Source organism: Hakea prostrata, chromosome 1 (assembly GCF_041222555.1).
Source record: "Hakea prostrata isolate BN-2017 chromosome 1, UWA_Hpros_2, whole genome shotgun sequence".
Lineage (NCBI taxonomy): Eukaryota > Viridiplantae > Streptophyta > Magnoliopsida > Proteales > Proteaceae > Hakea > Hakea prostrata.
The window spans coordinates 75,765,890-75,783,803 of NC_142600.1; the positions used below are offsets into that span (position 1 = coordinate 75,765,890).

The 17,914-nt window shown below is 39.0% G+C and overlaps 1 protein-coding gene across 1 annotated transcript; it reads right to left on the bottom strand.

The window, feature by feature from the left end:
- Positions 1 to 1,906: 1,906 nt before the first annotated feature.
- LOC149030131 (uncharacterized) lies at positions 1,907 to 17,542 on the bottom strand. The gene is made up of 14 exons (XM_089142437.1): positions 17,117 to 17,542; positions 15,171 to 15,561; positions 14,950 to 15,072; positions 14,178 to 14,745; positions 13,887 to 13,927; positions 13,712 to 13,780; positions 13,524 to 13,624; positions 5,690 to 5,768; positions 5,482 to 5,580; positions 5,305 to 5,373; positions 4,936 to 4,985; positions 4,299 to 4,380; positions 2,981 to 3,075; positions 1,907 to 2,879 (listed from the first exon to the last, which is right to left on the bottom strand). The coding sequence occupies exons 1-14, from the start codon at positions 17,485 to 17,487 to the stop codon at positions 2,762 to 2,764; spliced, it is 2,256 nt and encodes a 751-aa protein (XP_088998563.1). The 5' UTR covers positions 17,488 to 17,542; the 3' UTR covers positions 1,907 to 2,761.
- Between the last annotated feature and the right edge of the window lie 372 nt (positions 17,543 to 17,914).

The window sequence follows — 17,914 nt, forward strand, 5'->3', positions numbered from 1 at the left end:
TAAAGCCTCCTCGTCGCTTCTCCTATAATCTTCTCCGCTGCGTTACTTCTTCATTTTCCTCCTCAAACCGATTAGGCAAAGGTGGCTTCGGTTTTGTTTATCGTGGCACCCTCCCCACAGGCCAAGTTATCGTTTTTAAGGTTATGGATTCTGGGTCGTTACAGGGAGAACGGGAGTTGCAGAACGAGTTGTCACTTGCCAGGAAGATCGATTGCGACCGTGTTGTGTCCCTTATGGGTTACTCTTGTGACTGCAAGCATCGATGGATGCTGCTTGTTTATGAACTTATGCATAATTGGAGTTTGCAAGCTTCTAGAGTTGATGGAGTGGAAGAAGCGGTTTGCCATAGCCTTTGACATTGCTAGAGGTCTTGACAGTGAATTCAAATGGGTTTCTTCTCCAGCAAAGTTCAGTCATGGTGGGGGTTTCTAATTCATGGGGGAATTCAAGTGGTGCTATTGCTTCTGGGAACCATGATGGCGATTCTGGTGTTGTCGGTTCATCAATTGCAGTTGCAAGTGATGCTGGTGGTGGTGGAGCTGGAGGTGGAAGACTAGAAGATGAGAAGCTAAGAGGTGAAGATGGTCAACGGAAGGATATTTTGATAGTATCTATTTTAATAAATTAAAACTAAAATAATAAAAAGAAGTCCAAAGGACACAAGGGTATTTGTGTCACAAAATTTATTAAACTAACTATTTTTGTTAAATGTGTCTTTATTTAATTATTTCTTAAAACTACAGTGGAGCCATATGCAAAAGAAAACTTAAACTGGACTAAAAGTGACCTGGACCAAACCTCAGGGGTCTAGATGAAAATTACCCAATTTCAAATATGGATGACCAAAGTGTCTTTTAGATTATTTATTATTTAATACATTATATTATTATATTATAATTAACGACTAATTATTTCTTTTTAAAACCATATATTAATATAATAAATAATCTGAAATGTATTTTAATTTCTTCACATTTGAAATTTAAATATACATAACGATGACTAACGGTGTAAAATTTACTTAAGATTCATAAGTAATATATTGCTTCAAGAGAACCCAATGTTAGTTTATGGTGTAAAAAGACTCACACAGTCACACATAAAAAACTAAATTAAAAAATTCTTCAATAATTTTTTCAATAATTTTTAATTTTCTCAACTAATCATTTTATTTGTTATATAGTGCACAGCAACGGATATTTTTCATTGTTTCCCGTGCGTGCTTTATCGATGTTGCCACGTTTACCATTAAATCCTGTCATTATATTCAAATCGCGAATCCCAGATTCACAGGTCCACAAACAAAAAACAAAAAATATAAAAATTTAAGACGGGGTAGAAACCGTAGAATAGAACCCACAGCGGTATCATGTGGCCCCATGTATTCGTGCTCATCAAGCTGGGGAGCACAGATAGGGTTTGCACTCTCAAATTACTCACTTAAAAGGGATTAAACCGGATCTGTTGAACCAAGTTAATTCGAATCAATCGTTTTAATAAAAATTAAAATTTATCAATCAAACAAAACAAGGGATGTGCAGAGACTATTTTTCTTTCCCCAGTCTAACTTCATTCAATGGCTGGATTCAAATTTAAAGCTCAATTACTGAGACTGTAGCCGTACAGATTATCAATTCCCCAACCGTCTTACGAATATAACTCCAACTCTGTTTCTCTTCCTATATTAAACCTAATTCAAACTGAAAATTAATACATCCATTCCATCCAACCGCAACTAGATTTCATATTCTCATTAACGATGAAAAAACACAACATGAACCATGAGCTCCAGGACTTTGGATTTGCTAGTAGAAACAATAAGTCCAAAGAGATTGAAGTTACAGGTTGAAACCTCTACCCTTATCACACCTTTTCCACTCTCTCTAAGGCCTGTAGACCCCTAATTGCTATGACTAATTGGTTATATAAAAAAACTACATCTAGTAAATCCCTAATTTTTTTTCTTAAATTTCAAGTATTGTAATCATGCTGAGAGGAAAGAGGGTCAGTAAAATTAGATTTTACTTTTTAAAAGATTAAACCTTATCTGTAACCGGATATAAAGGTCTGAATGTTGAATTACTGCCTATTTTTCGTCGGATGCATGTAAAAGAAGAGCAGTGTCATTCTTTTGGTGTGGACATTACCATCAGTCAACTACATCAAATGGAATGTTAACCACAAAAAATTGAACATGCCCATGTAACCCACGTCAAAGCCCTTTCCAATGAGAGTGTGGATCATCTCCCTGACAATGAACACTTTGTGCTTCCCCGACGGCTTTATAACCACAAATATATGGGGGCCCATGAACTAGAAATAATTAAAATTTTTAAGAAAGTAGGATCATTACCAATACACTGTGCCCCCCATCCCCTGTGTAATCTGTGGTCGACAAACGATTGAGAGCACTACTTTGTGCTCCCCGACACGGGAGAGAATCTGGACTCCTTTCCAACAGCCCTTACTAGTAGTCTCTGGAGACTCTTGTAGCATTTTAAATTCACCTGTAAGGCTCAAGACACTGTCAACTACTCATTAATCAAAACCACACTTTGTACCACCAAAAAAAAAAAATTCAAAACCACAAAACCAAGGCTCCACCTACCCTGATCCAACTGCTTTAACCGCCACAAAATTTCCACCATCCCCAAACCAGTAAATTATCATCACACTTTTATGAATTCTACATTTTGAGTGGCGCTGCTCTCATTATGTCTGTCTTCCAAGCTGTAGTAATGTACACATCTCCAAATTTTTCTTAAATCTCTGGCCTGTCTTCTAGCACTGGTGCTGGTCCTGGTGCTGCTCCAGCCGGCTGAATGAGATTCTTTATCCTCAAAATTATGTCTTTAAAAGGAGGACGGCAATTTGGGTCACTGCTTATTGTCATTATAGTGAAAGGTCAGTTTCAACAGCAATTACTTCGGTTTTCTGCATATTCAGGAGGAAGGTTAAGTTGAAATGGAAGAACAGGCACCTCTGCCAGCAATCATGGATGATGGACGAAACTTTGGGATCAAGTCCTTCTGGTACATCTAATCTCCGATCCATGAAGCCTACAACACCAACAACCTTTCCACATGGATACACAAAAAACGACAAATTTTAGCCAATTCATATAGTTTGTTGTATCACTAAAAAAATAACATGGTTGATGCTTTCAGAAATCAATATAAATTCTTTATACAATCTATTACGAAAGATGGAACAAAGTGTCTTCTGTATGGCTCAACTCAACTATAGCAGATCATCATAATCTATGAAAGAAACATTAAAAAATAAAAAAATTAAAAAAATACCTTAAGACCTTCAACATGAGAGCTGAAGCATCCTGAAAAAACTTAAGAACATTGTCCTAGGGGATTTTCGTTTAACAGAAGAAACTTTATTGTCCTTTGATTTCTCAATTTTTCCTAGTTTCCTACCTTATTTCATTTTTTTCATTATTGCTTTTCTATGACGCAATGAAGATAACATTCATCGGAAAGGCAAGTTGATCTTTGGAATATTCCAGAACTCAGTCATTATCAGCCAGAAATCTACCAGACTCATCCTGGCTTGGTGTAACTCAGTAGGAACCAGCATGCGTATAATCAGGGCTTAAATAGAATCAATCCCAATGATTCTGAGTCGACTCAACTGATTTAGCTGATTGCAATCTGAGTTTTCAAGCCATGCTACAGACAGGTCATATGTCAAGTTTCACAAATCAAAACCCTATGGCCTATCAAGTTATTGGCCCCTCCCAATGTGTCTTCAGTTGTTCACATTCTTTAAGAGACTGTCCTTCTAACCTTTTTGTGTACATAACTTTTACCCGATATGCAGCATGGTCCAACTGGCTGCCACATTATATGACCAGAGAGGTTACTGCATTCAAAATGCTACCAACATAGAGCAGGATGCCTGGTTAAATGCTTGAAACCTTCCAACATATTTTCTAAAGGTGACAGGTGTACCCTCCCTGGCAGTTAAGGAGCCATTTCTCTAATAAATTATAGGAGTCAACTAAGAACTTAATATAAAACTATTAGTCATAAACTGTGGAACTGATTTGGTTTACACAAAATATATTAAATAGTGCATAAATTATCTGTTCACGGTATTAAGTTGCCTAAAGAACATACATTAGGAAAATTTATTTCCCAGACTGAGTCGTTACTGAGAACACTGTTACATCAGTATCTGCCATATTTCATTATGATGAGCCACACTGATCTAATTCGCCATCTAATAAAATAAAAAGACATTGTTTGGAGCAATAATATTTGATTCAGTTGGAAACAACAGCATACCTGCAAGGGGTTTAGGTGGGCCCATGGAACAGATTCAGTCATCAATTCCCAGAGAATGACACCAAAGCTGAACACATCAGACCTGCACCAGTAGGAACAAACAGCAATCAGCAAAGTAATGCACTGGAGCCTCTTCTTCATTGTGGGTCAGTATCCCACGCAAGCATACAGATAGAAAATAAATGAAGTTCAGATGGACATTGACAGTCCAATTTGAACCTTATACAGCGATTTAAATCTGTAACAGCGAACAGCTAGAAGTTTTTGGATACCATTGAACTCGCCATTTCATACCTAGAGGCTCCCAAATCATGTGAGTTATCAAAAAACCTAGATGCCCAATTCATGTGCATTTCAAAATTTGGGTAAAAACCCATATCAGAGGAAACCCAAATAACTGAAAAGCCTAGTCCGCCTATGTTACCCTATAGCTGTAAAATCCCATGGAAGAAAATGAATTGAGCTGCATCTTAAATTTCCTAATCAAATATGAATAACTTTAAACAAAAAATGAAGATAAAGAAGGAATGCAATTGTGCACATTTAGACTGTCACAGTGCTTCAATCCATTCAAATGACAAGAAAGCATTTGTGAACTTTTAGAGTGTCATAATCCTAAATTCATTCAAAAGATTACTTCTCGTCTGAAGGTTCATTCCGGAGTACTTCAGGTGCCATCCACTGGGGCTGCATTGGAAAATAAATAAATAAAAAGAAGAAATTATAACACATTCTTGGACAAAGAGTTCAGATTGTTAAAAGAACGTAAATCATACTGAAAGTTTGCATGATATTATAGATGAGAATAAGAAAAGTTTACAATTTACAGTATATGTATGAACAGAAGCACATATACACAGAAAATATATGGTGGAAAGAGATTTATGAAATTAGTATATGCTGAAACATGAGTGCACAATATGCGTGGACAAAGCAAACAGGAAAGCTTTTCTTGTGTGTTTTGTGTAGGTTGGGGGAGGTGGAGGGTGGAAGGGAAGATCCTCACTGTTCCTCTCCCAGATTTTGCTGTCAAGAAGGGTGCATTCTTCAACTTCGATAGGCCAAAATCACCAACCTGGTGAACAGAAAGTGAACTGACCTGATTAAACCAGAAGCAATTCCTGCATCTTACTGGGGTATAAAATCACAAAAAATGACATTATGTAAAACCAAAATCCCATACCTTGACTGTCCAGTTTTTGTCAACAAGTAAATTTGAGGATTTCAGGTCTCTATGAACTATTGGAGGATTACGGTTATGCAAATAATTCATACCCCGGGCCTGAAACAAGGTACAAATACATAAGGAACTCAATAGCTATCCTTGAGCATCTAGGACCGCCCCCCTCCTTTGGTGGCTCATGGCAATGGAAAATGAAGAAGATACTCACGACATCAAGTGCCATTCTCAAACGACGTCTCATGTCCAATGCCAGATTGTTCCTGTGTAATGTTTTGAACAGGCTTCCCCTGTTATATAGACAAACAAAAATGTGAAATATGGTTAGAAAATTATGCATCTAGAAGCAAGGTTCAAATAAAGGGGAGGGATTTCAAATAATAGGGTTGAGGTGAATTCAAAATGAGGCAGCTGCATCAACACCCAATCACTAGTAAACCTGAAATAGATAAAAAACAAAGAAAAGAAAATCCACGTATAAGTGGACAAAATACATGGATTCTTTGTTTCAGTCAGGGATTGGAGGTTGAGGAATGTATGACTTGTCATTCATGACAGAGCTCCTCAGCGAGAATTCTAAGGACAAAACCGTAAGAAGATGGAGGGGGTAGGGGTGAATAATAAAACCATAAGGGATCATATGGTCGTCAGGGAACAGAAGGTACATAAAATTTTCAGATTTAGAAAAGAAACTTCTGCAATCATGCCCCATGTGACCATATGACTAATTCCAAAATCATTCCATATTTGGTTATTAAGTTTCACACTACTTTGCATTCAATCTTATACAATCATATGGAGTACTGATTGTAAAAGTTCCTTTTTAATTTAAAAATATTGTACTTCCCTTCCCTTTTATTTGCCCTTGCAACCAAACAATAGTCTGAAATAACCCAAGGCAAAGTGATAACATCCCACTCCCACAGTTATCAAAACTCCCCCTCAACTTGGTGCAAATATATCAAACATGCCCAACTTAGAACACCTCATATTCAAGCACTTAGTGAATACATCAGTTACCTTAATAACAGAACTAACATATGAAATGCAGATGAGTCCTCATTCAAGATTCTCCTTGATGAATCATCTATCAATCTCAATGTTCCTTTGTTCTACTATGTTGGACAGGACTGTGAGCAATATCAATGAAAGCCCTGTTGCAACAACAGAGATGTGCACTGGACATTCAAAAACAAAACCCAACACTGAATGATCCCTTGAGTCACATGAGTTCAAAAAAACCTTGTGCCATGGTGTGAGTCTCAGCTTCTGCTCTGGAGCAAGAGATGATTGACTATTTTTCTGCTATACTGTGTGACAAGAGTTCCTCTGAGGAAGGAACAATAATCAGTAGTGGATAGCCAATGATCTACAAATCAAAGAATATTCCAATCTAAGGTTCCCATTGATGGATAAAGAGTTCATTTCCCAGTCACAGATTTCAGATACACTGGAATTCAATGCAGTGCCTCAATGTGAGAGATCCTGAGATCATGGAGATATCTATTAACACTGCCCCACAGCATAGGCAATATCGATTCTAATATGAGGCAGCCAAATCAGCTCTCCAATGAGTCTCTGGTACTGCTCTTGGTCAATGGGGTCACCCACATAATGCACAAGTGATGATTAACTCAAATAGGAGAATCTGCAGGCTTATATACTTGCCTATTTCACGGAGAAGGTCTAAGACATACCTCCATTGGGAGCCCTTGTCCGACCTTGTAACTTCAATTACAAGAAATTACCGTAGTGATTCCAAATCCTTTAGCTTCAAACTTCTTTGCAAGCAGTGATTTTGGATGGCAAACTTCTTCGTAGCTAGCCCCAATTGTCACTATCATGGGAAGAAATTTTGCCAAAATCCGCCGACGCTTGCTGAAATTTTGATGTTTCAACATATGGTGAAACAAAATCACAGGCGAAATCAAAAAGTTGCAAGTTTCGGCAAAATTTTCCGAAATCTCAGCAAAATTTCAGCAGAACTTTTGCGCAGCAGTCTTTACCCTTGCTATAAAAAAGGTTGACATCTGAATAAAAAAATTCCAGTTCAGTAGTTTCGCTGCATTGCAAAACCCCTGATTTCAGCAAAATTTCACACCTTGGTCACCATATCATCTACGTACACAATGAGGGTTATGATTCAGGTTCCACCTCCTTTCACAAAGTAGTATGGCTAGCCTGATTTTTTTGATACCCCAATTTCTGCATGGCCTACAGAAAGTGACCCAGACCATGCCTAAGAGATTGTTTGTGACCATACAGAGACTTCTTCACCGTCTAAACTTGACCAGCACTAGATGGTAATGAAGAATCTAAAGGTAGGTCCATGTTGACTTCTTTCTCAAGGTCCCCACTTAGGAAGGCATTTTTGACATGCAACATCGAACCCCCCCCCCCCCCCACATTGGCAGAACAAGTACTGAAGGCCTGAGAATGGCCTGCTATGGTAGGTTTCACAGATGAACTAGAAGAATAGGAAGAAAGGGTAAGGGAATCACAAAGTGAAGAGGGAAGAGACATACACCACCTATTCAATAACAGCATCTTAAATATCAATCATTTCATATGAAGTGTTATTGACCACCACTTCCCCTTCCAATATTTGAGCTTTGTCTGCTTTGATCTCTTTAACATAGACTCTTCGATAATTTCTCCTACCTATTGACCCTCTTTCTTTGTAGCTTCAAGCTAACTCTTCCTCATTCTGGTTCAATATGAGAACTTCAGCCTTATTTCAACTTCCAGCTCCATCCGTTTAAATGATTCCTTCAATGACGGAGCCTCAATTGACAAAGTGAAATTCATTAAAGGAGTCTAGTCTTCAGCTTTGAAGGCCCTCTAAAAATAGTGTTGTTGAAAGAAATTTCATTAGCCTTGCCGTTGAGCTCCACTTGCTTGTAGTAGCTATTTCTTACCCAGGCCTACCTTCAAGTCTACCCCATCAATAGGTACTTGCCTTCATATTCCATATCCCTTTCAATAATTTTTCATCATTCATGAGCAAATCATACTAGTTTAGTACTTACTAGTCTCGTCTTTCTATACTTAAGTAAACCATACTGATTAAAATAATGATCTAAAGCAGATAAACCCATCATACTCATTCAAGACGAACACCTTAGAGGCGTAGGTTGTTCCCTTGATGGAGTAATAGAATGACCTACCAAACACCACAATCTATCATTGATAGTTCTCTGTTCAACAAGCATAGCTTTTCATTCAGCAGGAATTTTCTGTTCAGCAGACATAACTTTCCACTTGGCAGCTACAGTTCTCAATTCAGTTAGCACAAGTTTCATATCTTGCAGTATCTTAGAAATCCTCCACAAAACATTGGACCGGGAGACAAGGGTTTGTGACATCTGTCATGTTTATTGATGCTCTGATATCGCTCAAAGTAGTCCTATATTAATAGGAGATCTAGGAGCCAATAGCCAAGATCTTCAATGAACTAACACATTTGGATAAGCCAAGATGGGGTTTTTAGGTCAAATTAGGATTTTGGTTTGCTCGTAGTTTTATAACCAATAAGTGACACGAAGTCCATTAGAAAAGGTTTGGTTTTGTAACAGTGGAGTTCTGAATTTGAAGTTTCAGCACAATAGGGTTTGTATTTTTGGTTTTGAAAAAATATACTTGGAATTTGAACTTCAGCTTTGGATTAGCTCTTTCTAGAATTGTGAGGCAGATCTGTTCCAAATATGGTGACTTCTGGATGGCTGCTTGGGTTGGGATTTTGAAGTTTTGGATGGCCGCTAAGGGTGGAGTGCTGAATTTGAAGTTTTCAGCACAATAGGGTTTGGATTTTGGGTTTTGAAAAAGTTAAAAATTGAAGGAAACTAGGTTTATACTTGGATTAGAGGTTGAGCTTTGGATTGGCTCTTTCTAGGCTTGTGAGGCAGATTCAATCCAAATATGGTGAGTTTCAGATGGCTGCTTGGGCTGGGTGAAAATTGATCTTCTAGGAAAATGCCAAAGATAGGGATTTTAGGGTTTGAGTGAGGGACCTGGGCTGTGAGCTGGATCAAGTTAAGTATAGGGGGCAGGAAGTTGTCGTAAAAACAATGGGTTTTGGTGGTTGGATATAAAGTACTCAAGCATTTATAGAATGAAAAAGTTAGTGATGGAATTGAAAATTTAAGGCTTGTGGATAGTTAGAAGAAGCATGGGGCTTGAGGATTTTCAATAACTTACTGTAGTTACAGCCTTACAGGGAATCCTAGGAAGTAGATTGTTGCTTGAGCAATTTGAACAAAACTTGGCCTTGAACCGAAAACTTTAAAGGGGAATCTTCAACCAAGTTGAAGGGGAGCTTTGATTCAAACCTCCTAGACATCCAACCATTGATAAGTCAAATTCACACACCAATCCTTTAAAATCTATATCACACTCCAGACTTGGTCCCCAATAAAGAACAAAGGCAGTGGCAGAAACTTGCAAGGAAAATTTGAAAATCTGAAGGATCCCCCCCCCCAGGGAAAAAGATTCTCTTTTTCATAACACAGCCATAGGTCTAAATCCTATATACAGCCTAGGAACGGAAATCCTTGTCTGTCCCTGAAAACAGTACACTTAAAAGATCCCTTATTCTAGTAAAGGGTATATGCCAATTTATAGATTAAACCACTGGACTGAACCAGAAAATTAGTTGATGGAATCCCAAATCTAGGGATAGGGGTAGTTTGGTAATTTCCCTGGATTCTTAGGGTTGCCCAGGATTTCCAGCAAAAGGGGAAGGATGTTTCAGAGGTTGTAGGGTCTCTAGGGCTTGCTGTAACTGAAAATTAGGTCTGAACTTATTGTAACTTGAAGTTCCAGATTTAAAATTCAAATTTGAAGTCAGTTTAGGGTTAGGGAAAGGTTTCGGCCAGGGTGGGCTGGGGTCTGGGTTGATGGTTCTGTAAGTTCACAACTGGGTTCAAGGGTCTTGGGGAGTTTTAGGTGGTCTGGTTCAACTAAATTAGGGCTTCAGAGGTTCTGAAATTTCTGCAGAATTCACCCAAGGTAGAAGATGAAGTGCAGGAAATTTCTGGGTTAAGGAAATAGGGCTGTTTGGGGAAGGTAACTGTAGGGGCAGGTCCTAAAGCTTAATGCAATCCTAGGGGAAAGGGAATGGGGTCTAAAGGGGGTGGGGAAGTAGGTCTGCCAGAGGGGGAGGGGTGATGCTATCACAGGAAGAGGAAGGGAAGGGGAGGAAGGCTATGGTTGCTATGGGGGAATGGGTAGGGGGCTGTACATGCTTGGGAAAACCTGAATTAACTTGCTGCTGAAGTTGAAGAGAAAGAAGAAGAACTCAAATCGCAGAAACAATAGGAAAAATCTAGCCGCAGGTCACCCCTTGAGATCCCACGACTTCTCTCAAGTCTATTTCTCAAGTCATAAGTTCATTCATCAATCAAAACTGAATTGCTTACAAGACTCTATTGGTATTTATAGGAATGATCTAGACTTCCACTTGACTCTTCTAAGAAACCAGCTTCCTTTGATTACTTGACCACCAAGTAGTTAACTAAAAGAAACCCAACTAACTTTAATTACTTGCTAAACAAGGATTCAAATAACTATCTAGTCTATCTTGACCAAGTCAACCAAACAGACTAACTCCAACTCAAACTAAAACTCTCACAACTTTCAAACTGGGACTCCAAATAACAAAGGGAAAAGGACTCTAAAAAAATACTGGATAAATTCCAGCTACTTAGGACTTGATCCAAGGGTGGAAAATGATAAAACTACCCTTTCGTTGGTTTGGCCCTCCGTGGGCTTGCCTCCAAATGTGGGTGGGTCTGGGCCCTCTTTTGGCCCTTCTTGGGCTGTCCTTGGCTGGTTACACTATTATTTCAATCCCAAAACATAAATAAAAAAATAAAAAAAGGGCGTACCCAGTGCCGAAGCTCCCACACTGTGGGGTCTGAGGAAGGGACTTTCTAGGCAGCCTTACCCCTTCTTTTTTGCAGAGAGGCTGATTCGAACCCGCGACCTCCAACGCACAATGGAGAGACTCCACCATTTCGCCAGGCCCGCCCTTCATCCCAAAACATAAATATAGAATATAAATTCATATGCAACCTAATTACCTCCTAGCTTAGACCTTTAAGAAGTGACCTATTACAGAAGAAACGCATGGAATCAAAAGCTGAACATCTATAGAATCCAAGCCTAGACTTATTCCTCATTAAACGAGCCCTTTGGATGATGAATCTGCACCTAGTAGGAGTATCACTCTAAATCTAAAAGGTGAAAATTTGCCTGTGGGAGAGGAAAATGGGATTTTAAAGGGGATACCAATGCAATGTGGAATGAGATGGCTATGTGTATTAAGAAGGTGGCTAAAGATGTCCTAGGTGAAAATTTTATAGGACCGTTGTTCGACCAGCTATGATGTATGGTGCAGAGTGTTGAGCTGTTAAAAAGAATTATATAGATAAACTCAGTGTAGCAGAAATGAGGATGCTAAGATGGATGAGTGACAAGACTAGGATGGATAAGATAAGAAATGATCATATTAGAGTTGGTTTGGGAGTTGCTCCCATAAGTGATAAGCTTCGAGAAAGTCGTTTGAGGTAGCACGGCCACGTTCAACGAAGACCTATAAATGCCCCTGTACGGAGAAGTGATATAATCCATATTGAAGGAACTAGAAGAGCTATGGGTAGACCTAAGATAACCTTAGGAGAAGTGGTGAGAAAGGATATGTATTGCTTAGGCCTTGTATCTAGCATGGCCTCGAACAGAACTGATTGGAGGGCAAGAATCCATGTAGCCGACCCCATTTAGTTGGGACAAGGCTTATTGTTGTTGGAGAGGCACAACAGAGGGTAGAGGTATCACCAGAATGGGAAGGCCAAAAAGAACTGTGATGACATGGTTGCCCATGGGCCATGGCAGAAGAAGCCAAAGCCTAAGGGAGGCTAGGAAAGGATGAGATGCCCAGTCACCTTTAACCAACTTGAGGATATGGTGGCACCAATAGCAGGCTTGGAGGAATAGGCGCAATGATGATAATGGTCACAGCAAGTGGAAGGCATGATAACAAGGTCCTAGCGACGGCAGCAACAAGGGCCAACAGTGAGGCTCGGTGATGAGATTATCGCAGAAGAAGGCAAAGCAACTAAGTCAAGGTGGTGAGAAGGGAGGCAGAGAGTGTGCAGCACAGGTGGCTATGAAAGGTTGTTGAAATGGGTGAATGCACAGTGGATGAGGTGCTATGGAGAAAATTTAGGATGCAAGGTTCAGGTCTTGTCTACCTGGCAAGACAAGGAGGCAATGGGGTCCAACGCATGGCTTGGCTGTGGTGCTGAAGGACAATGAGAGAACTTTTCTATCGTTTCAAGCTCTGATACAAACTTCAATCAGAGACTAAGGATCTTTTTAATGAATAAATATTATGTTACCCAACGAGAAGAAAAAGGGGGGAGAGGAGAATGTATAAGGGAGATGGGAGGGAACTACCTCAGCTCTGCTCTAAGAGAGCAAGGACAAATCTAAACCCCAGGAAACAACATCTCTGTTCCTTGGGGAATCTATGAGGGATCAGCAAAAAAGCTTAGAGCAAGCATCTTCACAGATGGCCTTCCAAATTTGGTCCGGGGAACTAGATTTGGTAGTCCATTTGCAAAGATTCTGCAATAGCCAAATGTGAGAAATATGAGCCCTAAAGCTAGCTACCCAACTGTGTCTTCAATGAGGTACCCCATAATGTGGAGGTAATCCAGCAGATTTCAAGATCCAAGGGCCACAAGTGTCTGCAATAGTGCCACATGGAAGCAAGACCAAGGCACAAAATAGGCTTAGGGGCAAGCAAAGAAGAGGCTAAGGAATATTGCAACTTCTCATTAATGACGAAGGGCCACCTTATCTATAATGAGAATTACAACCCTAATGGCAAAACAATAGAAGAGGGAAAGTAATAAAAACCCCTAAAGTAACCTAACATTGGGTGAAAATACCCCAATCCCATGGTTATCCATGTTATTATTCTTTTTAGATATTATTTATTGTCATTCATCTTATGCTTGTTAATAAGAGATTTCATTTAGTACCTGGGTAAGAACTCTGTCACTATAGCAAGCCGATCAGCCGAATACACTGCCCCCATAAACAGCAATACATTTGGATGTCTCAATCTTTGCATTATACCAATCTGAAGAAAGTATAGATGAGAGTGTTATCTACTGTTTCAAATACAACTATAACATACAATTACAAGTTTGTTCAAATATTCTCATACCTCCTTTTTGTAATCCAACAAGACTCCCTCACGATATTCACTGGCAAAACAAAGTTTTATAGCAACATCCTGATTAAAAGGTAAAGAGTCATAATGATCCCATGTGCTGATATTACTTTAGTTTTCAATTGAGTAACTACTAATGCGAGGAAATTTGTCAAATTCATGCAAGTACCGATCCGTTCCAAATTCCTCGATATACAGTAGCAAATGAACCTGAAAGAAGCAATAACCAATTATATAAGGAAAATGAAGAGTAAAATCAAAAGAAGGTAAGCCATTGCCATTTAACAAGTGTCCCATGATCCTCCCCTCCTCCCTCCTTCCCCAAACACAATAAATATAATACATTATAAAAAAAAGGAGTTGAAAACCCCATCTAATTCTTCAGTTCTGGAATAATTTTTATATACAGATAGAGTACAAAACAAGATCAGAAGAAAATAAAGGAATCACTTGAAAATACCTTGCCCAATCTCCTCCCCTAATTGTAGGTCTTCCCAACTGATCTCACAATCGATCATTGAGCTTGATTCTCTATCCTCTTTTGTGGAAGAACACTCTTGGCTACTAACAATACTCTCCCCTGAACTCATCAAAGTTGAAGATTGTATCACTTCAGGCTCTTTCCGTGTTGTACCTTCTGCTTCTACAGCTTCACAGATAACTGTATCAGTCTGTATCTGCTCCTTCATCTTCCATTCAAGGCCTAATCGAGGAAATGGAATTCCAGTTGTGGACCCAGTACACTTGCAACACTCCAACCAAGATGTCACAGAAGTATTATTGTCTGTGTTGGAGTGACCCTTGGAAGAATTGTTGATCTTGTATCCATTTGAATCAACACCATAAACAGAGTTGCTCTTACTAGGTTTTATATTCTTTCTTTCAACATCAACAGCACAGTGATCCATAGCTGTTACTGGAACTCTCACAGAGTTTGAAGTGATGCAGGTAACCGAAACATGTTCTGCAGCATTCCCAAAATCTTCCCATACAGTACTGCCAGCTTTCCTGACAAATAACTTATCTCCCTGTAGTCATTCCAAATGGTAGCAACAGAATTCTGTGAGTACAACAAATTATTGTGCATAAAGAGTAATTATAAATATCTGTTAAAATATGTATTCAATAGTTCATGAGGATTTTAGAAGAGAGCAAGTAAATGCCAGAAAAGAATTTCAAATTCTTTAGTAATACAAAATAAATGAAGAACAAGTACAAATGTCAATTCTTACTGCCTTTCCAGTCTTTACTGATTTCTCTGCTTCAGCACTTAACCATGGTTCTTCTCTGTTTTCGTTACTTACACAAGCACTGCAATTATCTTCTCCATGTCCATGTGAGAAAAATTTTGAGGCCTGTTCAGTCCAATCACATAATGATGCTGAGTGCAAAAGAAAGGATGAGGTAATAAAGAACACTGCAAAATAAATGTGATAGTGTAGCACATAAGCACCAGATTTGTAACAGATGAATTGTGTGGCTGAGGTTGCCACTGAATCTTTTTCATGTTTAATCCCCGTTCTCTAATATGACCATGGGCACGATCATGATATGTTAGTTTTTCTGTGTTTATTATATGATATAAAGCTGCGTCGCTTGAGACAGTAATAACGCCAACAAGCTCACCATCCTCATATAATGGACTTTCTGTCACTATTGCCATAAATATCTCACCAGATCTCTTCTTGAAAGGAAACTGACCTGACCATGACCGACCACTTTTCAATCCTTCCATTATTTTCTGGAGGGATGCAAAGTTTTCTCCCCTGATAAGTAGATCAGTAACTCTTCGCCCAAGTACTTCATAGTCCTTCCATCCATAGAGCCTCTCAGCAGAATGGTTCCTGAATAAGAGAAGTCTTTCTTCAGCTAAAATAGCAAGTGACCATCATTTTGATGTTGTGATTTTCAAATATCAAGCATGATACATGTCCCAACCGAAATTACATGTCTTTACTGCATAGCCTGTCTCAATTGAAACCCTTTTGAGACTAATATCATTCTTTTAATAAGTCAAACAATATACATTGAACTATAAGGTAAGTAGGCAGAAAGAGTTTTAAATCATGTATGACGTTTAAGGGCATTTGCTTCGATGTTATGCCCGAGCCACCGGTTACCATTTCTTAAACAGAGTTTTATGTCGGTGGATGGTGCTTTTTCTGTTGTCCTGGTGTTTAGAATATCCTAACCACACTTCGTCCCCACAGGGAGCAATAACCAGGTTGGTTATAAGATTTACTTTTCCTGCCAAATACTAAAATTGACTTGACTGAACCTCCCCATAATCAGACTTTTGGTACTTCTTCAAATGGGAGTCTTTCAGTGCGACTCCCTGAGTTGCCACCTCCTAAAGAGATCAAGATATCAATCAAACCCCCTATTTAGCGAAATTATATCAATCAAACCCCCTTCTGTTAGTAAATAACTGTTAAGTGATTATGTAAGCTAGTTAAATATTTTATAGACAAAGACATCCTTTGAAGAAAAAAATCTTCCCACAAAATCCAAATCCTCTCTTCTCCTTCTTTCTCTACCATCTACACTATTCCTACGATTTCAACCCCAAATCTGCTGCTTCTGTTTTTTGTCCCTACAATTGTCTTCTTACACTTGATTAGGAAAAGAATCCCAGCTTCCATCATTTTCTTCTAGCTGCAACTTTTCAAATAACTACCTTCCTTGAAGTATAGTTACAATCAACATTTGGTTCAAGATTTTCAATCCCTGGTGAGGATCGAATTAACACACGAAGAAAAACTACACATGTCATGAAAATACATCAGAGAGAAAGACCTCATCTAGTTCAAGCTTGTCTGATGTAAGGCTTGGGCCGTCCATGGTCTTACTAAAAAAATATTAGAGGGATGGGGTGTCTACACTTATTTGACAAAAATATTCTACGAACTCAGTGATGATAACCATGAATTACACAGATTTCCTGAACCATACAGTTTTACCGCATTCTTCTCTTCCTCTCGAACATACCAAGCATTGCTTTTTCAATTCAAGAAAAATATTATACAGGAAAAGGATCTACATGAATAAAATGAATGACTGAGCTTTCATATCTTGATTCAGTTATGCAGCTGATGTTAACATGCTCACACGGCCATTGAATACCAGCCATCTCGATTCTAGACCCATCCAACTTTATAGCCTTAGCAATTGAATTATTCAGGACTCTATTAGTCATTTGGTGGCAACCAACGGACATTGCAAATATACATTTAATATCTGGATTGTCGAACTGCATTTATTCTCTTTATAACTTCAATAGAACAGTTCCATTACAACAGGTTTAGCTCTATGCTTCTCTATCAGATTGATTGCAAATATTAAATACAGAAAATTATTACAAAGGAAAGCAAGAGAGTAGACAAGAAGGTAAATTCTCACCAGTAAATGATCTCCCCTGTAGAAGTCCTGCAAACATAGACAGCATGTCCCATAGATTCCAAAGCGTTCCTATAGGGAGTCCTCGAGGCGAAAGAACCTGGCAAACAATCACTCCATCCAGTAGAATCCATAAACGACGATGAATCTTTAACTACTCTCTTACTCCTCACCTGTTCTTCCCTTGTCTCCCTCAATAACACATTCAACTTCTCGTCAAGATTGGCATGACTCACCTCCAAATCCCGAAACCTTTCAAGCAAAACTCTGTATAAACCCTCACGCGATTCTTCTCCAGCCATCGCTACGAATTCTCCAAGGTAATTGGTAATAGATCGACGAATGATTTCCTTATTGGATCGCTCGAGGCACATGAGTCGTTCTCGAGGTGGCCATGGGCAGTGGGCACTAGCTTCTGGAGTGAAAAAACTCCTATTTTATATTATCGCTGGGTTTCTGCTTACGACTTTCCAATGGACAAGAGGGAATGATTTTTAAATATTTTAGGGTCAGAACCGAACCACGAGAACCACAAAAGCCGACGCGTGTCCACTGAACTAGCCTGTTTTCAATGGTAGCCTGCCGGGTGGTTAGATTTAAGTTCTGAGTTCCACGAGATCCAGAGGAGCACGTGGGTTGGTCGATATCAGATTAGTTTGGAGCTCTTGTGAATTGTGATTGGGAAAGTTTATAGCAAACTATGCCCCTGATTTGTATTGTATTTACGGGAGTACCCTTCATTGCGTAACTGTCACGTCATACGGATTTTTTTTTTGCGTAAAATCGTAATATGAAGCCATG